The sequence below is a fragment of the Festucalex cinctus genome, chromosome 3, assembly GCF_051991245.1.
Source record: "Festucalex cinctus isolate MCC-2025b chromosome 3, RoL_Fcin_1.0, whole genome shotgun sequence".
Taxonomy (NCBI): Eukaryota; Metazoa; Chordata; class Actinopteri; order Syngnathiformes; family Syngnathidae; genus Festucalex; species Festucalex cinctus.
The window spans coordinates 13,058,944-13,082,829 of record NC_135413.1 but is presented as its reverse complement, the minus strand read 5'-3'; the positions used below and the strand labels follow the sequence as shown (position 1 = coordinate 13,082,829).

The following is a 23,886-nucleotide window of genomic DNA, read 5'->3' as shown; positions in this document are numbered from 1 at the left end:
TACCACAGTCACTATTTATTAATATGAGAATTAATTACATACATATAATAAAATATGATAATAAAAACACAATTACAGTAATAGTTCCTAACCTTCCATTTTTGGAATTGGAAATAATGCAAATACATTATAAACTATTCCTGGGTCAAGTCATCACTATTTGACCATTGCTGATATAAAAGGTCAATGGACCAACATACTCTATCTTAATTTTGTTTACAAATGACGGTGTGTTTTTTTGAGTGAAACTGCAACATTTTATGTCAGGCACCTGTTCTGCTCCTCTGCTGCGTCCATGCATGTTTCTCTCCGTGGTACTGAAGTCTGTGATGTCGTCAGGCCTGACCATCTGGACTGTACGCGACTGTACATGTGTATGCGTACGTCGTATAGCAATCATATCAACTTCTTGTGAGTTGACTAATGCTGGAACATGATTGCTATGTTCCACTACTTCATCGCTACACACTTTTAGTAAGGGATTACAGCTGAGCAAGCTGCCTTTTGGATGAAATTTCAATCACTGTTTGCTCTGTGTTTCACTGAAAAGATTATATTTTGATTGACGGATTTTGATTTCACATCTGTTGTGCACGTTTGGAAACTGCTGTCTTCATGGGAGTGGTACCTTGACTTACGAGTGTCCTGAAGTTGTCGAATGGCCGATTTTTTATTTATTCTTGAATGTTGAGCTGCAACTTACTAGAAAATTTTGAAACGAGACCAAGTGCTTAAAATGTTTATTGTCAATCCAAGTTGAAGTTTATGTTTAAGCTGAACATTATACTTGTACAAAAAGAATTACACATGGTGTATCTAATCAAATCACATAACTTTACGAAAGTACGCTACCTTAATTATAATACTTGCAATAGAGCATAGATGGTCTAAAAAAAATAAAAATAAAAAAATCAATCATCCGGTAGTTGTAACTTTAAAAGGAACCCCGACTGTCATGACAGGTTTGCTCTATATTATTTATTTGGTTGTTACTAACACAAGTATGAGATTCATTTTTCAAAAATAATTTCCATTTTAATACATTTTGTAGGAACATTATTTGGGTGGTTTAGTGGTTAGCATGTCCGCCTCCCAGTTCTGAGGACTCGGGTTTGAGTCCAGGCTCTGGCCTTCCTGGGTCCCCCGCCTAATAGCCAGAGCCAGCTGATCTGCCGTGGATGTTGTGCTGCAAATGGCACACACTGCTGTCATGATCTGGGGATCGAGGTTGCAGCAGATTGATACATGCTTTCCAAAAACGTTATTTGCATCACGCTAACGCGCTGGCGTTAGTGAATTAGACGCTGTATATCAATGAGTCTCATTTGCATTGGGGTGGGCATATTTTGCGTCAAATGTATGCAAATGACCTAATTTACATATGCGCAAATAACACCGGCGCACCGTGACGCAATCTGTTTGGCAGAGCACTTAGTGACGGATTTCCCCCTAGTTATGTTAGTAACAACCAAATAAATAATATAGAGGAAACTTGTCATGACAGCCGGAGTTTTAAGCAATGGATATTTGAACACAATTGGTGCAGCGAGACAAGTAGACAGACAACATAACAATACTCACATGTAGGTCTGCACAATATATCAAAGAAATATCAATAGCGCGATATTGGACCATGCAATATGCATACCGCAAAGGCAAGCAATAGGTTTCTTATGGAAGTGCATGCTTTCATGTGAATTTGCCCAGTCAGACGCAAACTTTAATTTGCATCGCCATCCAATTTGAGCATTATAGGGTAATTGCGACAAAAAACAAAGAATGCATGGAGCTTGCTTATTTTACCACATTAAAAAAATGTAATTCTTTCATTAGATAATAATTTCATAATGTAATTTTTTTAGGTGGTGCATGTTAAACATTGCAATAATATCAATATTGCTTTCTTCAACTATATCACATATTACATATTTTTTCCATATCTTGCAGCTCTACTCACAGGCATATATTCTTTATCCTCTATGAAACTGTTGTTCATCACTCTGTCTTAATTACCTTACTGTATTATGGAAGAATTAAAGTGTGCACAAGTGTGCACACCACTGTATGTACATTAATCAAATGTGATATGAGGTTATCTTGACTGTCTAATATAAATTAACATTTATTTAATGCTACTCCACAGTGAGTAATTAAAGAGGGTAAACGTTTGGGGTTTTGTTTTCTCTAACTGTTGTTCACTCACCCTGAAAATTAGCTATGAGGCAGACCTGATGCGTGCAGTTAATTATGAAATACGATGGAGGCTAAGAGTGTAAAAATAGATAGGCGCACACATACACACTGCATAGCTAGCGGCCCCTCCCCTGCCTCCTCATTAGCAGCTACCACAGATGGCTAAGGAATTTGGGCTTTGCACACCTTCCTCACCTCCTCTTGTACGGGGTTTGTGCCCCATATCAGCTTCTCTTGCTATGGCCTCTGGCTGGGTATTTATTAGGGGTGTTAAAAAAAATCGATTCGGCGATATATCGCGATACTACATCGCGCGATTCTCGAATCGATTCAATAAGGGCAGAATCGATTTTTTTATTTTTTTATTTTTTTTATTTTTTTTTATTTTTTTTTTTTTAGGATTCACACCTTGAGCATGGAAGAATATTATATGAACGGAACATTAAGCCTTAATATTTTATTTCAATGCTGTTCAAACATGAAACAGATTACAACCTCTATAAGACTGAAATTTCAGATAAATAAATAATACATTTTCATATAAATCTTACACTCTACAAGCTTACTGATTAGTATTTTCTAAATTTGAATGAAAAAAAATCGCAACAATCGACTTATAAATTCGTATCGGGATTAATCGGTATCGAATCGAATCGTGACCTGTGAATCGTGATACGAATCGAATCGTCAGGTACTAGGCAATTCACACCCCTAGTATTTATGTGTGTGTGTGTGTGTGTGTGTGTGTGTGTGTATATATATATATATATATATATATATATATATATATATATATATATATATATATATATATATATATATATATATATATATATATATATATATATATATATATATATATATATATATATATATATATATATGCAGGTTCAGCCCCATTGTCTGGACACAAACAAGGCTGAGGCCCCAGAGGCTGAATTCATTATGGTGCTTTCTTTCTCATTGATTTTGTATGAATATTATCCTGAGGAAGTATTATTCACCTCGGCCACACAATTCTTCACATGAAGAACGGTGGGTGTGATATCTGCCAAGGACAGAGGCCCGGGACAGTTAAGAGCCGTCATTACTATGACTCAGCATGCGTACATTGTCACGGCTTTTCCCATAATTAGTTGAAAAACACAGAGCTGTCACTGTGATATTTTTAGCTCGGAGGCGGCTGCCCTGCAACGGCAACAGGCCGGTCCGAATGTTGTGCCAGGGCAATGAGTCACAAGCCATTTTAAGTGTCACTTTCTGTGACACACTCCTATGTGGAGTGGTTGGCAAATGTGGTGGACTTTTAGGAACACATTTCTGTGCATGGAGGAGGGTTATTGTATAAAAACAGAATGCATTTCCATGAATAAATGCTAAGTGGTCATTTCTAGTCCAATCCTTGATAATAATCGGTAGTATAATGTTTTTATTTAGTCAGGACAGTGCATGTTAATGAACAATACACATGGTCCTTACAGGAATCACTACGTTAAATTTTAGACCTTTTTAGACTTTTTAAAGAAACAATTTTGACCAACTGGAAGTCATAGCGAGCTGGTGCTTTCCGACTTTCGCGTGTAACTCGAGGGCCTTCTCGCCCAAATTCCCCAACTATGTATTTTGTGTACTTTGCAACGAGCCGAGTGCCTATCACCTTCTACCTCTTCCAACCAGTTGGAAAACTCGCCACTTTACAAGCCAATTCTTGTCAATCTGACATTTGCGCATTTTACAGAAACGCAACAAGCTAGATGCTATGCTAACCGCTACGAAGACCTCAAATGCACCCCTTCGCTTTTGGTGTGGATGTTTTTCCAGCACGCAGACAGTAGAAACAACAACTCAGCAGACACACTTTTTTTTTTTTTTCTACAGACAGTTATCGGAATGGACGGCGCGGATATAAGAATTTAAGATTTGGGTGAATTGCATTTTAAACCTGGGAGGAATGAATATATATGGGTGTTTTTTAAAAGACGTTTAATGCCTAAATGTAAGTTTCTGAATTTTAGTCTTTTTAAGACTTTTTTTTTTTTTTTTTTTTTTTAGACCCCGCGGGAACCCTGAATATATTTGGCATGTTTACTTGCTTATAAGCATGTAAACATGCCAAATCGGATTGTAGCCATAGTCTAATTTCCATCCTTTGTTCCCAGGTAGATCACAGAAACAAAGCGGGAGAAAAAAAAACAAAAAACAAAACAATGTACAAAGTAACAATAGGCGTTTTTCCACCGCCGGAACTTTTGGAGAACTTTTCAGTTTACCTTGGTAAAATTAATTTTGGGCATTTTTCCACCAACAACAATTACCAGGGTAATTACATTCCCCAGGGGGCATCCAAGTACTATCTCAGCAGCAGGGTCTTGCTGAGCCAGGTAGGAACTTTGAGGGGGCGGGCTGTAATGGGCACAGCTGATTGGTCAAATTTGGGGGTGTTGTTTTTACATGGGCTGGACTCAATCAAGTTCAATTGAATGAATTAACAAGAACTTGAAGAAGCTGTGGAAACACAATTCAAAATTTCTGGGCTTGTTGGTGGAAAAGCAGCTATTGATTAATAAGATTGTAAGTTGAAGTAATGGATATATGACTCACGACTGATTAACTTTTAGCTATTTTTGGAGTTCAGTCATGAAGTGTTGAAACTGGGGCGTTCTCTGATGTTGAGCAATAAGTAGTACTGTGTATCAGATGTTACATCCTCTGACCACAGACCTGGTGGCTCTTTCAAATTCCCTTATATATGTATATTATAACCTGACAATAGCCAGATGGATATGCGCTTCATTCAAGTGAGTTCTCCTCAATATCCATCTGTTACCTCTCCACATTAATTTGGTCGGGAAAGGCGGGACATTCTGTATAATGATTTGAGCTGATTGGACGATGCATCATTCTACACGTTTGTTTTAACCAATCACGGCCATGGGTGAAAATTTCGTCTTCGTTCTGGCCGAAGGGGGGGAAATCCCGAACATCTTACCAGCTAGAAGTGCACGAAGCGCCCCTCGCTGTTTTTTTTATTTTTTTTATTTTTTTTATTTTATTTTTTTTTCCCTATGTGTATATTTACAAAGTGTATAGTGCAAAACTAGTGAAGTGAGTAAGAGGAGCGACCAGCGGGGCCTCACCCAACCCGGCGGGTGTAGTTTGTATACGATATAAACTTATTATCTGAGAAAAGATGATGAAGGTGTGTAATTCCTTTCTGCTCCCATAAGCTTAAATGGAACGACTGATTATTAAGTTGAAAGTCTGGGTTATGCCAAATGGGAGAGAGCCCACAGGGCGCCAATTGGGAGTTTGTAATTTCTAATGCCTTCCACCAGGCAGTCAGGGTGGCGGCTATCATTGGGTTTTTAAAACAATTATGTCGTTTTATTGATTTTGTAATAAAGAGTAAATCTGACAGTCTAAGATTATTACAATCCTTCTGCTCCAATTCCAACCAACAGTTAGTATCTCTGTTGGGTTGTGTCCATAGCACAAGATATTGTAGTTGATTAGCTATATAATAGTACATAAAGTTTGGTGCCTCTAAACCTCCTTTAGATTTACTTTCCTGAAGAGTAGATAGACTAATTTTAGCTTTTTTTTTATTCCAATAGAATTTTATGATAGCAGAGTCCAGCGATTGGAACCAGTTAGACGTAGGTTTAAATGGAATCATTGAAAATAAATAATTAATCTTTGGTAAAACTTTCATTTTTATAGTAGCTATCAAGTCCTATTAAAGAGATCGGAAGATTATTCCAGCGCTCCAGATCACTACGGATACTATCCAATAATGGTAAAAAATTTAAAGAAGTTAATTCAGTTAACTTTGGTGAAATTTTAACACCTAAGTATTTTAAATTACCTGTAGGAAAGGAGTAGTGTGGATCCTGACTTGTAGGATTCCATGAATTTTCTGTGATAGGTAATAATGTTGATTTTGTCCAGTTAATAGAGTAATCTGATAAGTGAGAGAATTTAGTTATTAAGTTAAATGCTTCCCCTAGCGAGATAGCAGGTTCTTCTAAATAGAGTAGTATATCATCGGCATATAGATTAATTTTATGTTCTATTGTCCCGGAGAGGATTCCTTGGATCCGTCTATCCTGACGTATAGCTAATGCGCCCCTCGCTGTTCAACAAGGAAACGGTGAGTAATCCTGCAAGAACAGAATTGATTGCAGCGTCCATTCGTCCATGTTAGGTTTTTTTGTTAGCTCCGGTGTCGGCGCTGGCTTCTCGGTTTCGTCACAGTTGCATATACTGCCCCCAAACACAATGTCGCCCTGTGATTGGTCCGAACCACGGAGGAAATCAACGGTAGCGGTACAAGATGTATTCTCCACCTCTCCGGGGTTTGTGAGCTCACAAATACCGCGAGAATTCATCTTGTGAGAGCAAGGTTAGATAAAGGTTTTTTTACCTTACAGTATTTGTGTTAAAAAGGGTCATTGGTGTATTGTAAAAAAACTGCCTTAATATTATATAATATTTTCTTTGTTTTCACATTAACAAAGATTTTGAAACATTTCAGTGTTGTTGGATTAGACATGTTTGTGTGTGGCGCATGTGACCACGTCTGTGTATTTCAGTGCTGTAAATGTGCAGTATAAAACAGCTCTACTGTTGATTTTCATTGCAAATTCTCCCATTGTGCTCTCCGTGTGCTGGAAATCCACTAAGTGGGGCCCAGTGAGGCCAGCTTTTCCCCTCTTCCTCTTGCAGAGTTCAGCTGCGGGTGACCGTTCTCCTGCTCGGACATTGGCAGCCGCTCGTGTAAAGTGGGAATTTGAGCTCATTCAAACAATGCTTTGCATTAATTAATGGTTTTGTTCTTTTAATCATTCACCAGAATCCCTGTGTGGTTCCCCAGGGAGGGAGAGTGGATAAAAGGCCAACCACAGAATGTGTGAGAGAGAAAAGATGAGGTAATGAGGGAGAAAAGTGTATTATGCAAAATATACTTGGTGTGAGTTCACTAGATAGCAAAATGTGCTCTGACAAAGTTTTTTTTTTTTTTTTTTTTTTTTCCCCCATTCCAGTGCGATTGTACTTTTTATCTACTATAGTTGTGTAAAGAATTGATATCTGCAATGTGGATTTGTGTTACATACTGGACAATCCTTGGAAAATCCAATTAAATTTGTTTAGATTAGGGGTTCCCAAAGTCCGGTCCTCAAGAGCCTAGCCTGTTTTCAATGTTTCTCTTCACCAACACACCTGATTCATGATCAGGATCTTTATCAGGCTTCTGCAAAGCTTGCTGATCTTTGGATTCAGCTGCACTGAAGGACAGAGACATGGAAAACAGGCTGGATAATAGGGACTCTCAAGGACCAGACTTAGGCGCCTCTGGTTTAGATGGTTTGTCTGCATATCAAATTTCCTCAGACAAGGTTTTTTTTTTTTTTTTTTTTTTTTTTTAAGATTTGAAAAGGCTTTATTTATTTATTTGTTTATTTATTTATACACAGATGTGTACATTCTTGCTTCTCCTCGGCCATTATGCGCATTACAGTTTGTTAAATCTCATTTAACATTTGCTGTCATTAGTGTTGTTTGTTGATTGGGAGTAACCAAGCAGTTTTTGATTTTAATCAAACTTGGTGTACTTGTTGATAGTGATGTCACAATATTAAATCTCAAATTGTAGGTGAATTTAACAATGATTCTTTTTTTTTCTTTTTTTTTTTTCAAGAGAGAGCTCAGAATTGTTTATTCGGCAGTCTTACCGATTCAACATCTTATCATCGTTGCTCTCTCTCTCTTTTTTTTAATTTATTTATTTATTTTTATATATTTTATACATATGAATTTAACAATGATTCTAAATCTGTAATCATTTAGAAGGTCTTAGGAAGTTGGCCTTTTGAACTATAATTTAATCTTGAAATTGGCCCTATGGATGATGTGACTTTCACAAAAATTTTCATGAAATGTAACCTCTCACACGTTCTTGAAAACAAGTTTCGGAGATGATTGATCTAGTAGTTCCTTAGATACAAGGGTTCAAAGGAAGGTGGCCACGCCCCTTTTTGCACTAAATGAAAAAATGTGGTGGGCCAGAGCTCCCAAACCCTGCTCCAATTGACCTAAAATCAAAGTTTTGGTGTGTGCCATCCTTATCAGCAAGTACACCAAGTTTCATTCAAATCAAAATCTGCTTGGTTAAACCTACTGGGTGATTTGCCATGGAACGAGCCACTTGTGACATGATTTTACGCCTTGGTGGCCTGGAGGACTGCATGTGATGTTCTCCTGGAAAAATTGTTCGATTGTTTATTATATCAGTATTAGCGGTTGAGGGAATTATACTCTGCTAACCCGTAGGTGACATTCAGAAAATGGAATATTTTTGGAATAATTTTGATGATACACGACATGTAATACTAGATCGGTCTTATTTGCTTGCAGCAGAATGACAGCTCAGTTGTGTTGTTGTCTCCTCACTTTGATTTCTCCAATCGAGCCTCAGCACCTTTATCATGACACGTCAGCTCTCACCGCTGTGGAAACCTGTGTCAGGAAAATGGGAACAGTGTGTCTATTGATCAAATGAAACCTCATCACCTCATGTTGTTCAGGGACAACTTCTGGAAGTTTTGCTCCCAATACATTACATGCCAAAAAATGTTCCGTTGTTTACTTGTAAATGTTGTAAACTTCAACGTATTTCTAATTGCGCTGTTCATTTCCTCAGGCATTCGGCCAAGCGTACAGCATCCAACGTAAGGTGGCCGAGGACGGTGAGAGCAATGAGGAGACGTTGTTGCAGGAGTCTGCCTCAAAGGAGGCGTACTACATGTCTCGTCTTTTGGAGCTGCAGACGGAGCTGACCTTTAGTCGCTCTGTGATGACCAACACCCAATCAGAGAATGAGAGGCTCAACGCGGTCGTGCTGGATCTGCGAGAGGTGAGTTTAGGGAGGGCATGCTTCAAAAGGTTACCAGATCCACATCTTCTAACACAAAATTGTGTATGGTATTAAAATCACTTCTTGGGGGGGAAAAAAATGTTGTGAAAATAATCAATGAGCGAGTGGCAAATAAGCCCTCGTATATGCAACTCTCAAATGTAGACGTATGTTTTGTTTTAATAAAGGCAATATCAAAACAACATTTGGTGCGCATTAGTATGAGCCATCTTTAATTAACTAACAGAACTTGAAAAAATGAATTCAAAAGGCATTGAGCTGTAGTTGGTGAGATTTACTCTGTCGGAGTCTGAGGAATTATGAGTTCACTCATTTTTCTTTCCCATTATTATGAAAGCCTCAATGGCACTCTCTAATTCCCTATTTCAAACTTATTTCAAAACTTATTATGCCTCAAAGGAGCAGAATACATGAAGTGATGTTTTAAAAGAGGTCACCCCCTGTGACATGATCTCCTGTGACACGTAAGTGCTATTATACATTTACTTCTGTTGTAGAAAGTTTCTAATTGGCCTTAATGTCCATCTAAAGATGCACAAATGTCTGTTGTGAAATGTTCCTTATATTCTTCCTAGTTTTGTTTCCAGTGTGTTTGCTCATGACTTTGTGCAAATGTTTACATGGTATTAACGTGGGCTTATGTGCATGCATGTCGGCAGACATTGTGGCGGGTAGCATAAAAGTTCGATTTGGGGTCAGACATTGGGGCCACGACCCCATTGTAGGGTGCAAATCCAGGGCTAAAGTGCGGAATAAACTGAGCTCGGCACATGCGGGACAACTATTACTACACTTACTGCACACTTTAAAACATCATAACAAAACACAGTGTTTGTCTACAGAATTACTATGGATTGTTATAGAATGTATCAAATATATGTTATGTTCTGTCTTAGTTATGCATGTTTTTTTTTTGTTTTTTGTTTTTTTTCCTACAAGCTTTCCATATGATCAGTTAGTGGCCCATAGGAGGGGCAGCTGAGCACGGAGGTGCTCACCTGTGAGCAATTGGTAATTTGTCGTGTGCATTCTAACTTTTGGTCTTTTTGGGTTAAAGTCTGGACCTCCTGTTTGTGGCAGTATTTTTTTTTTGTTTAGCGTTATTCGTGATTTGTTTGCACTTTGTAGTTTATGCTCCTACCCAACTGGTAGCACCTTTTGTTCCACAGTTGAGTTCTTTTGTACTTTACAGTTTTGTTTGCCTCTTTTAGTTTTTTGTAATAAACACTATTTGAGTTTTCCGAAGTCTTGTTGCTGCGTTAGGGTCCAACTCATCACAAACCATAACAATCCATTAACTTTTGCAAGCAGATTAGCTGGTGAAGATATGGCGCTTTCTTCTCTCCTAGCTGTACAGTTAGCTCTAACTAGTTCACGTTTATGTTTAGCCTCTATTAGCGTCAAGAGTTGTAGAGCGGCTGTCAGCATTTGTGAAGCTCAAATTGTTTCTTAATGATCTGCATGTACGGTCTACAGGAGTCATCCATTTCTTAAAAGCAAAAGCATTGGCCACTCTCTTCCTATACACGCATACACACAGGCACAGAATATGATTATCAAATTTCTCTTGGGATATGCTGGTCTTTCTTTAAAATCATCTGTGATATTTTTTTTTTTTTTTGGGGGGGGGGTCTTATGATTGTAAAATTACTTGTGGTATCAGTATGGGTGATTACTTAAACTCATTCACTGCCTTTGACAATTATACTTGTCAATTGTATTTTTTAGAGCGGGGATAAATGGGGGCTAATCTGACTATGCTCCACAGTAAATATCAAACTTGGAAACAACTTTACTGATGCCCAACCACCGGTAGATGACGTCATTGCCCCATTTTATACGAAATAAACACAGTTTCAGAGTCCATGGGAGAAATGGCTGTATTTTGGCAAACTTACATTTTTCTACTGTCAATTATAAAAGAACGGGACGGGACAAAATGTAGGGAGTCTATTCTGTTATTTGGTAGATTCGGTTTATATATAATTATTGAACGGAATATCACATGGGTATTGAAAATTTTGAAATTTTCTAAAATTAGGCAGTGAATGAGTTAAGAAAAAGCAATATTGAATATCCCTGTCTGTGAATGTCACTATACATTACACTCCACGCACATACTGTCTACATTAGCTACAATAACAGCCCATGCAAATGCCTCAAGTCGTCCGTACCGTCTGTCATGCTTGATGTGCATCTTGCTCAGTACGTACACCATCAGATCTGCAGGGGAGTCCTGCAGTCAAAAAGAATCCATCCATCCAGTAAATGTGAAATTCATTCATTTGTGAATTTATTCAGTTCTAATGAATTATTGTTATTATTAATTGCTTGTAATGTTTAGACTGCAGCTAAACACTTCCTCACACATTTTACAACGATACAGAAAGTCTACAAAAGACATTTGTGCTATTTAACATGTTAATTTGTCTCTTCCTGTGCCCAGAGTAATGAAATGCTGGAGCTCCAGAGGAGTAGGATGAGAGAGGAAATCAAAGAGTATAAGTTCAGAGAGACACGCCTGCTTCAGGATTACACCGAGCTGGAGGAGGAGAACATCACATTGCAGAAATTGGTCTCGACGCTCAAGCAAAGTCAGGTCAGTGCTGAGGCCACGTAATAATCAAATGAAGTTTTTGGCACATATTAGTGGGGAACGTTTGGCTTCTCACATGAACTTCTATTTATAGGTACCTGCTATGTTACACATTAGTTTGTCATCTGTCATGGTTTCAAACAGCAATTTGGTGTAACCTGCTAAGCTAATTTCTCTGAAAATCACAACCCATGGCATTTTTGGTATTCAGTATCCTGTAGTTAACAAGAATCATATGATCACCTTGTTTTGTCTACTTTTACTGTGCGCAAGCACGCACACGCAAAATGCTCATCCAGCCAATATGGATTATACAGCGGCTACATTATGCCACTTTATTTTTTACAATGCACCTAATTGCTGACCAAAAGACATATCCTAAAAAATGCCTCTAAAAAGATAATAGTGAAATTGTGCATTACCTTTTTGACCAGATCACCCTTGAAAAAGAGAACTTGTTCTCTCTCTTTTTTTTTTTTTTTTTTAAAGTTAAAATAAAGGGCTTGACTCATTTATTAATTGTTATTGGATTTAAAATTGGAGATATCAACAAACACTAATCTACTTCATATTGAACACATATATACTCTTTTACTTAACTTTTCCATTTGATTTTTTTTTTTTAACAAATATTTTCTTGAAGAACTCTCGACTCAATAACGAATAAATAATACACTATAATATAAAAATTACATTATATCATGTAGAATTAAACTTGGATTATTATTTGTTGAATAAAAACTGATATATTCCTTTGTATAATGAATAAAATAGCACGATATCTTGTAACAAGTGATATACATTACAGGCCAAAAGTTTGGACATACCTTCTCATGCAATGCATTGCCTTTATTTTCATGACTATTTACATTGTCGATTCTCACTGAAAGCATCAAAACTATGAATGAACACATGTGGAGTTATGTACTTAAAAAAGATGAATTAATAGAAAACCTATATTATATTCTCGTTTCTTCAAAATAGTCACTCTTTGCTTTTTTTTTTTTTTTTTTTTTTTTTCCCCCGAGCTTCAAGAGTAGTCACCTGAAATGGTTTTGCAACTGTATTGAAGGAGAAGTTCCCAAAGTGTGAATGCAAAGCAGTAATCAGAACAAAGGGTGGCTATTTTGAAGAAACTGAAACATGTTTTTAGTCATTTCACCTTTTTCTTTTTCTTTTTTTTTGTTAAGTACATAACTCCACATGTGTTCATTCTTAGTTTTGATGCCTTCAATGAGAAGCTACAATGTAAATAGTCATGAGAATAAAGACATTGACACATTGAATGAGGTGTGGCCAGTAATGTATATCTTATAACATATCTCTTTGTAGTATCTTGTAACGTTAAAATAGTTTTACATTTGAAATTGTAAAATGATGTAACCAATTTCCATTAAGCCTATATACATTTTCTGATTAGAATATGCGGCCGGCCAATAAAAATGGCCACTGGGCTGGACTTTAGAGACCCCTGGACTAGAATCATATCTGAGCATTATTTCTCCTCTTAGAGTTTACTACAATCCAAATCTAATTGTTTATTTTGCCTTCAGAGCCTATATGCACAACTAATTTCCACGTTCAGCAAAATAAGACGAAGCACTTCCTTCCAGGTCTGGACACTGGCAGTGACAAAGCGTTTGTAGAAATATGAAATGCCTCCAATGTTTTTGTTTTACCCAAGATATCTTCAAGAGCTGCAATACCGGTGTTATTCTATATTGTCACATGCATCACCTCCTTGCTTTCAGGTAGAATATGAGGGTCTCAAACATGAGATTAAGGTGCTGGAAGAGGAGACCGTTCTGCTGAACAGCCAACTTGAAGACGCTTTACGTCTGAAAGAAATCTCAGCGGGACAACTTGAGGAGGCCCTGGATGCCCTGAAGAGTGAGCGTGAGCAGAAAAACAATCTGCGAAAAGAGTTGGCCCATCACCTCAGCCTCAGTGACAGCGTCTACGGGGCAGGCGCCCACATTGCCCTCACTGTCACCGGTGTGGAAGGCCTCAAGTTCCCAGAGGAGGTCAATGGAAGTGGCGGCACCAACAGCAGCGTTATTGCCACAGTCAACGGTAACAATGACGACAGTTGTCGGAACAACGGTCACCTTCATGCGGGCACCATGTTGGCCAAAATGAATGGAGACTACCGTGCGGGCAGAAAGAACGAGGGTCTGCACCCGGTACAAGACCTGTTTAGTGAGCTCAACCTATCGGAGATGCAGAAGCTCAAACAGCAGCTCATGCAGGTCAGTGAAGAAAGTAGAAATTAGGATGATTCAGAATAATCAGCTTGCCTGTTAAAGTTGACGATAGGGAGTCGGGATGTAATGATATCCAAACATCATGATACGATATTATATTATCACAATATGAAGGTCACGGTACGATAATTATCCCGATATTGTGTGTGTGTGTGTGTGTGTGTGTGTGTGTGTGTGTTGTCGATATTTAAAAAAGATCACAATATTATAAAAAAATACAATTAAAAAAAAAAGAGCTCATACTAAAAAAAGCACAATATTTGCTTTTGTATATACCAGCAATGCATATAAACCACTTACAATCTCTAATGACAATATTGAAGGAATTCCTTGCTAATGCAAGCACACATTGATCGCTTCACAAGCAAATTAGGTTTCCCTTCATCTGACAATTAGCATAGATTTTGAACATAGAATGCCAAAACATCCCTAATGAAAATTAAATTGCACTAATAAACTGGCCACTAGAGGGTGCTAAACTGCACAAATGAAACAACCTGACTTTTTTAACAGATGTGTTCCTTTTAAATATTGTGAACATGATGACAACGATATTTACGAAACGATATAGTTTTATTATCACGATATTGCCCATATCGTTACATCCCTAATAGGGAGTGAGAGGAAGTTCACAACAAAATTATTGTAAATAATTTCATAAGCCATCCTGTGATGTTTAGTTATTGTTAGCTAATGTGTTACAGTGTCTTGCTCTGAAACACATTTTGACACTAGTAAATTATAATTAAGTAAATAAGACCAGTGATAATTAAATTTGTCTGGCAGCAAAAGACAGATAGAATGTTTTTACCCCTGTAATATAAATTCACATAGCATTCCAGTGGAAAAGATACGAATTTAAATCATATTGACGTGTGAATATCCCTAATCTGCTTTGGAGACTTTTTGCATGATCAAAAAAATCTTTTAGTGACAAAGTTCTGTTCAATTACGACAAGAAACTTTGACATTTGCCATTTGCTATGTTGTTGCTCAAATCAACATTGCCTGTTTAAAGATTAGGCTGCAGCTGAGAGAATGTTGTGATGCATGTGCGTGGGCCATCGAGAGGGCTGTCAGAGTGATTAGCACGAGATTGCTACAGTGAAGAGACGTACAGAGACTGGCGTCTTCTGCTTCTGGACTAGAAACAAAAAGATGTGAAGGCATCACGAAGACTATGTTCATTGCATGATTAAGTTATTCCATACAGCACAATTTGGACAAAAATCTTAAATCAACAAATTATTCAATCAGGGGTTGGGCCACACTTGCTCCACCAAGACATTTAGGGTAATTATATTGAAGCTCGTGCCAGCTGCATACAAGTCAGTTATGTAAACATGGTGCCAAGCCCAGTAGACTAGAATTGCCTCGGCATGAAGATGGTGCAGTCTACAAAAATAGAGCCCTAAATGTTTTTTTCACTGATAGTGAAGTCTCACTATGATATTGCATCTTCATTTTACGACCACCTGATGCCCTAATTAATTTGTTAAGCTCTGTACATCTCAACAACATTATCATTAACATGTCAAATCCGTCCTACAGGTAGAGCGTGAAAAAACAACACTGCTCATGAACCTGCAGGAATCGCAGACCCAGCTGCAACACACACAAGGTGCCCTTACTGAGCAAAGTGAGCGCGTCCATCGCCTCACGGAGCGCGTTAACGCCATGAAGCATCTTACCGGTGGCAAAGAGCTGGATGATCCTCAAGAGAGTGAGAAACCTGCCAATGACGGCTCCTTGTCACCACAAGCTAATGGTCACCGCGATGTGGATGTATGTGGCTTTGAGGTCTTGGAGTGTAAATACAAGGTGGCGGTGACAGAGGTGATCGACCTGAAAACTGAGTTGAAGGCCTTGAAGGAGAAGTACAACCAGGCTGCGGAGGGCCAAACAGATGGTCACAGTGACGACAGAGTACGTGCTTTGGGAGAACAGGTTTGTTGTCACTATTAAAATAACAAAAACACTTTGGTAGAAGACAGTACTCCCTCTCTCTCTCTCTCTCTCTCTCTCTCTCTCTCGCTCTCTCGCTCTCTCTCTCTTTCTCTCTCTCTCTCTCTCTCTCTCTCTCTCTCTCTCTCTCTCTCTCTCTTTCTCTCTTTCTCTCTCTCTCTCTCTCTCTCTCTCTCTCTCTCTCTCTCTCTCTCTCTCTCTCTCTCTCTCTCTCTCCCCCTCTCTCTCCCCCTCCCCGGGGGAAACACTTCATCGCAAATATCTTAATGGGACATCTGATGTCAAAAGTCATAACTTATCTGTCTTATGTGCTGTGTATTTCATAATCATTATACTGTATATTGGAACTTCAGATATCAAACACAATTTTAGAAAATAATAGAATTAGCAATAATTTGTTATTAGTTCAAATTGTCACTGTCATAAAACCTGGCAGAGGTGGGTCATCTATCAGTATTGACAGACTGTCTGTCACTGAAGCAAGCCCGCGGTTTGCTGACGAATTATGAAAAGCTAAAAAACTAAACAAAAAAATGACAGATGAAGCACTGACGGAAATGGGTCTTTAACCAGGTTACTTACCGACAGACTTTTCAGAAGTCATTGTCGGACACCTGTTTTGTTGACAATTGACAAATCAACAGACGGATCAAATTACCCACCTCTGTCTGTCGGTCTTAAAATATTGGTGTCATGGTGACGAAGAGATGACAGAAGTGTTAAAATAATGGACTGATGATTGCAGTTTGGTTCGGCTTGAAACAAATGACGGAAGATTGCCCATTGTAGACTCTATGGGTATGAATGTGAACGGTTGTTTGCCTGTATGTGCCCCCACCCGCTACCCAAATGACAACATGTTGGCTATATATAACTTTTCCATTTATTAAATGTGATGGTCCCCTAATAACACTGAAAATACATTAGCAGTCAAAATTGCGGACACACTATTGTTGAGTACAATAAGAAATGCGTCCATGCTTTTGACTGGTACTACTTTTATTGTTGTATTTATTGCAACATATTTCAGTGTGGGCAATTAATCCGAGTTAATGTTCTATTCAGGTAACCCATTTGGAGACCAGCTTACGGGAATGCCGTGAGAGGGTGGCGAGCCTGGAGGCGGAGTTACGCGCGTCCGTGAGCACTGCCGCAGAGAGCCAAACCCTGCTGAACACGGCGCAGGACGAGCTGGTGACCTTCAGCGAGGAGCTGGCGCAGCTCTACCACCATGTGTGTCTGTGCAATAATGAGACACCCAACCGCGTCATGCTCGACTATTACCGCCAGAGCCGAGTCACACGCAGCGGCAGCCTCAAGGGCTCTGAAGACCCCCGGGCTTTACTCTCACCCCGCCTGGCACGACGCCTGGCTGCGGTTTCGGCGCTCTGCTCCTCTGAGGCTCAGCGCAGTCCCTTGGACTCCCCGTCCAAAGACCCCCAGCACAACGACGCCACCACCAACGCAGCCGACTCTCCAGCACCCCATGGCAGCCCCACCCGCAACAACATCGGCACTCCTGTCACCGGAATGTCCCCGTGCCCGTCACCGGTGCCCTCGGAGGCAGCGGGAGACCTGCGGAAGGAGCCCATGAACATCTACAACTTAAACGCCATTATCAGAGACCAGATCAAGCACCTGCAAAGGGCTGTTGACCGCTCCCTGCAGCTGTCCAGGCAGAGGGCTGCAGCCAGAGAGCTCGCACCCATGCTTGATAAAGACAAAGAATTGTGTATGGAGGAAATCCTGAAGCTCAAATCCCTTCTTAGTACCAAAAGAGAACAGATAGCCACACTCAGACTGGTTCTGAAGGCCAACAAGCAGGTAAAACCAAAAGCAACCTCTTTATGTCTAGAAAATGTCACTAAAAGAAATGAAATCAAGGATGGGCATCAATTATCTTTTGAATGAGCCATGACAATTGCTTGGCTGGCTTTGATAAGATGCAAGTCATCTCACAGTGTCGTGGTTTGACATCTCCAAGGTCAATTGTGAGGTCGACATTCTAAATGGATGTTATTCTCTCTCATGTCCCACACATGCATCTACAGCACAGAATATCTTTGAGTGATGCTGCTACAATGTGTGCTCTTGACAAAAGTTCTAGATTCTAGAAGTAAGTCAGACGTCATGTGAAGCCGGTCGATAAGTCCGAGAGACTTAACAGTGGTTCTCAAATGGGGGTACGTGTACAGCTGGGGGTACGTGAAGGCACTCCAAGGGGTAACATGAGATTTTGAAATATAATTAAAAGGTACAGTATATGCAAATATAGCTTAAGTTCATAAAATGCTTTTTATATTCAGTAGGCATTTGAATTTTGGTGTCCTGAAAACCCAGCATTTCCCCTATACCAGAATGGTTTGACCCAACTTGTCATATGCCACCTAGAATCACCTGTCAATCACTTGAAAACTTTATTTAAAATTCAGTTAACTGTTTCTTTTTGAGAACAGAGCTTTACTATGATCCCAAAAGATGACACTTTACGTTGATAATAATCTGTACATGCACAAATCTTTATTTATAATTAAATCATTATTTTTTTTAGTTATCTTTTTTTTCCGAAATAGTTCAAGAGACCACATAAATGCAAATAGAGTTCCAAAGTTGAATAATAAATCAGACAATGATGGCACAGCACTCGATATTTATTAATTTTTTCTTCAATCATAAATGCTTAGCCCTGGTTTAGGGTTACTTGCCTGAAAAAAAATTCACACATCACTGAAAAAAGGGTGAGAACCACTGTTCTCCAACGCCGTTTATTAAAAGGTGATTGTCCACATTGCAGACAGCAGAGGTAGCACTGGCCAATCTGAAGAGCAAGTATGAAAATGAAAAGGCGATGGTGACGGAGACCATGATGAAGCTGAGGAACGAGCTGAAGGCCCTCAAGGAAGACGCCGCCACCTTCTCCTCACTCAGAGCAATGTTTGCCACCAGGTGAGAGCACTAGCAGCGGAAATCATGACTTGCGCATTGATTTGAAGAAACGTCGCAGTGAGTCTGTTTTTGTTGTATCTTTGCAGATGTGATGAATATGTTACCCAGCTGGATGAGATGCAGAGGCAACTGGCAGCAGCGGAAGATGAGAAGAAGACATTAAACTCTCTCCTCCGTATGGCCATCCAGCAGAAACTGGCCTTGACCCAACGCCTGGAAGATCTGGAGTTTGACCATGAGCAGATCCATCGTGGTCGCGGTGCTAAAGTGCCCAAGATAAAAAGCAGCCCGCCAAAAGTAAGTTACAACAAACTTACTGGGCCACAGGACTTAGATGAAGTCCATGTCTAGGTGATCATTCAAACACATTTAATAACACATGAAGAATACCCAAATTAAAACGAAGGGGAAAAGGCCACATGACTGTTATTCAGTATGTTTTGCTAGTATACAGTGCCCCCTTCTGGCAAAACCATCGAACTGCAGCATAATTAGACACATTGCTATTTTGAATTCTGCAATACTATTTTAATTTTTAATTATTTATTCAATATTGCAGTTATAAGTTTATTTGTAGAGCGCTATTAACTGTTAGGTCGTTGTATTAAAACGAAAATCAAGCAAAGACGTGGCAAACACATCCTGTATTGTCTTTGCACATGTAGACTGTTAACCACAAGATGGCAGTGTCTTTCCTGGTTTGATTTACACACTTGTCCTAATGCAGTCGGAAAGGTTATTTATTTTTATTTCATTTTATTTTTTATTATAGTAACTGCCTTATGTTTAACTTTATGGAACAAGAGTGACCATATATTACTAGCAGTACTTAACAAAAAAAAACACACAAAAAAAGTGAAAAATTTAACAGCTTGTTTTGGAGAAGTTGGAAGTAGGATTGCATGATACAGCATGAACTCTGTGAACCTTTGCTGTTTTGTAATATACAACAGAATGCAATGTTGAATGTTTAATTGTGTACTTGACAGGGATCACATGACTTACAATTGGCCCGTTGCAGCTGAGGCAAGCGGGCAGCCATCTTACATTGCCACTGTTATTGACAACTTATGTTCGGTTTTAGCTGAAGACATTTACCAGTGGAGGTTTTACGCTAGGGTCTGGAGTAATGAGAGCCTCTCAAATAACAACCTTCACACCCACCATCGACCATTTAGAATATATTCTCAGTATCGTATTGTGAATTCTGACTGACAGAGGTTGGGTTTACATTTGGCAGCAAATTTTATGGCATTTTCACCATAGAGACATACAATAACGTGAAAAACTGTTTACAAATCAATGTAATTAAGTTAGGCGCTTATTGGAAAAACCGTATTACACATGTTGCGGCATTTTCACCGTAGAGACATACAACATGAAAACACTGCTTACAAATCATTGTAGTTAAGTTTAGCACGCTAAGCGAGTTGTAATGCAAGATGGCCGCCGGTGATGAGAACGTAATAGGATCGAATACAAAAAGAAATGCTCTGTAATGATTGAACACCTTTTAGGTTTACTTAGTTGCATTTTTATTTTAGAATATGACTGGGTGTTGAGCAAGCATACGCAGCGGCATGTTCTAGTCAAAGTATGAATACATTACAGTGCTAAGATTTTCTATCCTCTCCTACTAAAAGCTTGTGATCTCTGATAATGCATTCCCTGATTCGTCCTCCTCGTTTTTTCTGTCTGTCTGTCTAAACCGTGTGCATCACCACTGCGTGTATCTGTCTAATTTATCAGTTTCTTGTAGATTGTCAGCAGCCTGCTGCCTCAGTATCGTCATTCTCCACACAGCTAAGGCGAGGGAGAATTTCCTTAGCATGCAGGTAACATGCTGTAGTTCTCTGTCTATTTAGAACAGGGGTTACCAACCAATTTGAAACTGAGAGCTACTTCTTGGCTACTAGCCAAGGGCTGCGCCTACGAGTTTGATCATCTTCTCAAACATCTGCATACCTTGAAATTATATGCAATTATTAATTGTATTTGTCACTGGGGTCCAAACTCTGTCCTCGAGGGCTGGAGGGAAGGTTTTAGATGTTTTTCTTGTCCAACACAGCTGGATCTTAACAGCAGCTCTGCACAAGCCTGATAATGATCCTGTTTATTGAAACGGGTGCATTGGAGCAGGGAAACATCCAAAACTGCAGGACTCCGGCCCTCGAGGACTGGGTTTAGACACTACTGATCGATGTGAATATATTAAACATGTTCATGATTACATTAGCAACAATTATCTAACAAGGTATGTAATTTATTTCCCTTATTGTCTTCCAGCGATTACATTTTCAAATTATCACTTCTGGAAATTCTTAGGCAATACCAATGACCCATCACTGGCGAACCATTTTTACAACAGGTGCTATGGGGCGCCATGTTGGTGACCCCTGATCTGCACTAGTCTGTCTGTCTTTCTGTCATGGCACCTGCTGACCATGGTAGTCAATCTTTGTTTCCAGCTCTGTTTTTTAGTATTGTGATCTTTTGAGGATTATTCAATTAAAAACGTTGGTAGAGATTGTCCTGCTTTTGTGAGAACTGCATGCAGCCCTATTTCTTGTTTGCATGATCATCAGAGAGAAAGGCTAATTAGTTTAAATTGGACAAAGTAGGAAAATAAGTCAAGTCAATTCAGGACATAATTGTCTCAATGGAAAATTGTACATTTAGACAGCAGTTAGTTAGTTAGTTAGTTAGTTAGTTAGTTAGTTAGTTAGTTAGTGAGTTAGTTAAGATCATTGAGGTCCTTGCTGCAAATATGTATTTATTTATACTTTTGGATGACATCATCTGACCAAAAAAAATGCTGTATCTGTTCCCTGTTGTTCAACAACTGCAACTGCATATATTTTCACTGTGATCACTGTTTGTGTTTTTCCAGTCCTAAATTTCGTGCTGACCTTCAAGAACAGAAAAGCAGTTTTGTCCAGCAGCAGGAGCCTTCTTTTTTCCCCTTGTGACCTTCGTAACTGCCTGGCCCACCAACCCCAGCCCCTGGCACCTAGCCCGAGACATGACCTCTGTCCACTGGGAGTGGCGCTCCTATGCGTGGGTCCCCTCATGGGTCCTTGAAGCCCTACAAAGATGTCATTTGATTCCATGACCCAGAAGTGCTTCCTGGCCCACGGGATCTGTGTGTCACAAGAGACAGGCACGCGCACACACGAGGGTCACAAATCATATGACTCCCCCCCTATTTGTATGTTATTAACTGTTAATATTGGTGATTGTTTATTTATTAGATATTTATTATTATTGTTGAAATGGTGTTTTCTCTTGGCTGGTAATTCCTCAACTATGACTCAATTTTGAAACAAACCCAAACACTGCAGTATTAAAAGGGAGGTCCGTGTTAAAGAATTTGTTGTGGTGGTCATGGCTGGATTGAAAGGACCTTCCTAACCTCACTAGTCCTTCTTTGGATGCTTGTGTTTTTATACAAATATTTTTTTGCAAAGCATGAGCCTTTTATAACTGCTGTATTTTTCTTTTTTAATTTTATTTTAGAGCAGCCTCCAGGGATGTGACTATATCCGTGCTTGGCTCAGTTCTCATCAGAGACTGAGTTAGATGAGTATCTTTGAATTAGGGCTGTTGGCCGAAGTTTTTGCCTTTTGAGTTGCACAGGTTCAAGTGACCATGTAGGGACCAGAGCTCTCCTTTTGTAAATGTGTCAACAATCATTTAACAAGGTGTGCCTCTTCTTTAGTGTTCTTTACGGTCACCATTATTCTAATGTTTTATTTAAAACAAGTAATTTGTCTTTTCTCAGAGGTCTTCTGTGTGATCTAGAGGGTTACAATAAAACTTTCTAGGAGAAATTTATCTGGGAAATTCTGGAACTGGTTTAGGTTTTACACAAGTCCTTGAGAACATATTGGCATTAACTAGAAATTTGGGGGTTTTGATACTGTACGGCATCATATACAAAGTTAAATATGAATATATCTATCCTCATTTGCCCACGTTACACATTGTGATGATGGCAAATGATTATCTCTGATGACATGCTTCCTTCACACAGTATGCGGTACTGTCCAAGCACAACTGAGCACTATGCATTACACCAATACAGTCACACCCACCACAGTAAAACTAGCTCCTACTTCATCGTGAAGACACTGGCTGGGTGAAAAGTGTTTGTCAACTTGTCGCATTTACAACAGCAAACGCAAGAGTTAAGTTTTGATCTGACAAGTGACTGGGATGGATAGCCTTTTTAATGTTTTTTCGTTTTTGTTTTTTTTTAAATATTTTTGGAGCCTCCTGTCATGTTTAGGTGTGTCACATTGGTGTGTCTTCTCCGCTCACTCATCGCTGACATTCTAATGAGATACGAATGATATGTAAACATATAAGCCAGTACAATGTTTGAAATTGCATTTCTGAATGGGTTGTTTCTTGTATCTGTGCATCTGTAATGTCAGTACTCCTGCTGGTTCACCGGTGACCAACCTGTCTTGGTCTGTTCGCACAATATAGCAGGATAGGAGAAAGACTAAAAATGATAATCGTAGTTGAATGCTGAAGCTACAATTCATTTTTGTTTCTCCTCTCTTTAAAACTGCATTTGATTGGTTTCAGAAATAAATAAGAGATTTGTCTAGTTTGTGACTGGTGATGTCTTTCAATTTTATGATGAAACTGAAATTCTGTCATGCACACTGAGCTTCCAAATTGCTTCAACTGCACATCTAATAAGAGACTCAAGCTATGTTTTTAAAATGACAATGTTGCTCAGTTAAAGGTATTCATTTAACAATATATTGTGTTGGTTGCAGTCAGTGGTGTCGAAATGCAGAACAGTGGGAAGTGTTACTAAAAGATCTTAACACCTCTTAGATGGCGAAAGTTACATCATTCCAAGTTACATCATGCAGTGGAGCTCGACAATAATGTTAAGTTTGATTTTATTTTTATTTTTTTAAAGAAAATGTTTGACTCGTTCCACAAAGAAGGGATGAATGTTTATTGTCTTG

General features: G+C 39.0%; 1 protein-coding gene across 5 annotated transcripts in view; it reads left to right on the top strand.

Moving 5' to 3' along the window:
- The window catches only part of bicd1a (bicaudal D homolog 1a), a 40,131-nt gene extending 16,618 nt beyond the window's left edge, over positions 1 to 23,513 (top strand). For 2 of the 5 annotated variants that reach the window (XM_077515920.1, XM_077515923.1), the window contains exons 2-10: positions 8,894 to 9,106; positions 11,574 to 11,726; positions 13,475 to 13,972; positions 15,539 to 15,934; positions 17,018 to 17,776; positions 18,747 to 18,898; positions 18,985 to 19,195; positions 20,648 to 20,733; positions 21,789 to 23,513. In XM_077515920.1, coding sequence (XP_077372046.1) covers positions 8,894 to 9,106; positions 11,574 to 11,726; positions 13,475 to 13,972; positions 15,539 to 15,934; positions 17,018 to 17,776; positions 18,747 to 18,898; positions 18,985 to 19,195; positions 20,648 to 20,733; positions 21,789 to 21,867 — 2,547 coding nt within the window. In that variant the 3' untranslated portion in view covers positions 21,868 to 23,513. Of the gene's footprint in view, positions 1 to 7,045; positions 7,122 to 8,893; positions 9,107 to 11,573; positions 11,727 to 13,474; positions 13,973 to 15,538; positions 15,935 to 17,017; positions 17,777 to 18,746; positions 18,899 to 18,984; positions 19,196 to 20,647; positions 20,734 to 21,788 lie in introns of all 5 variants that reach the window. The other 3 variants (XM_077515925.1, XM_077515921.1, XM_077515922.1) reach the window with 3 other exon arrangements.
- Positions 23,514 to 23,886: the final 373 nt, after the last annotated feature.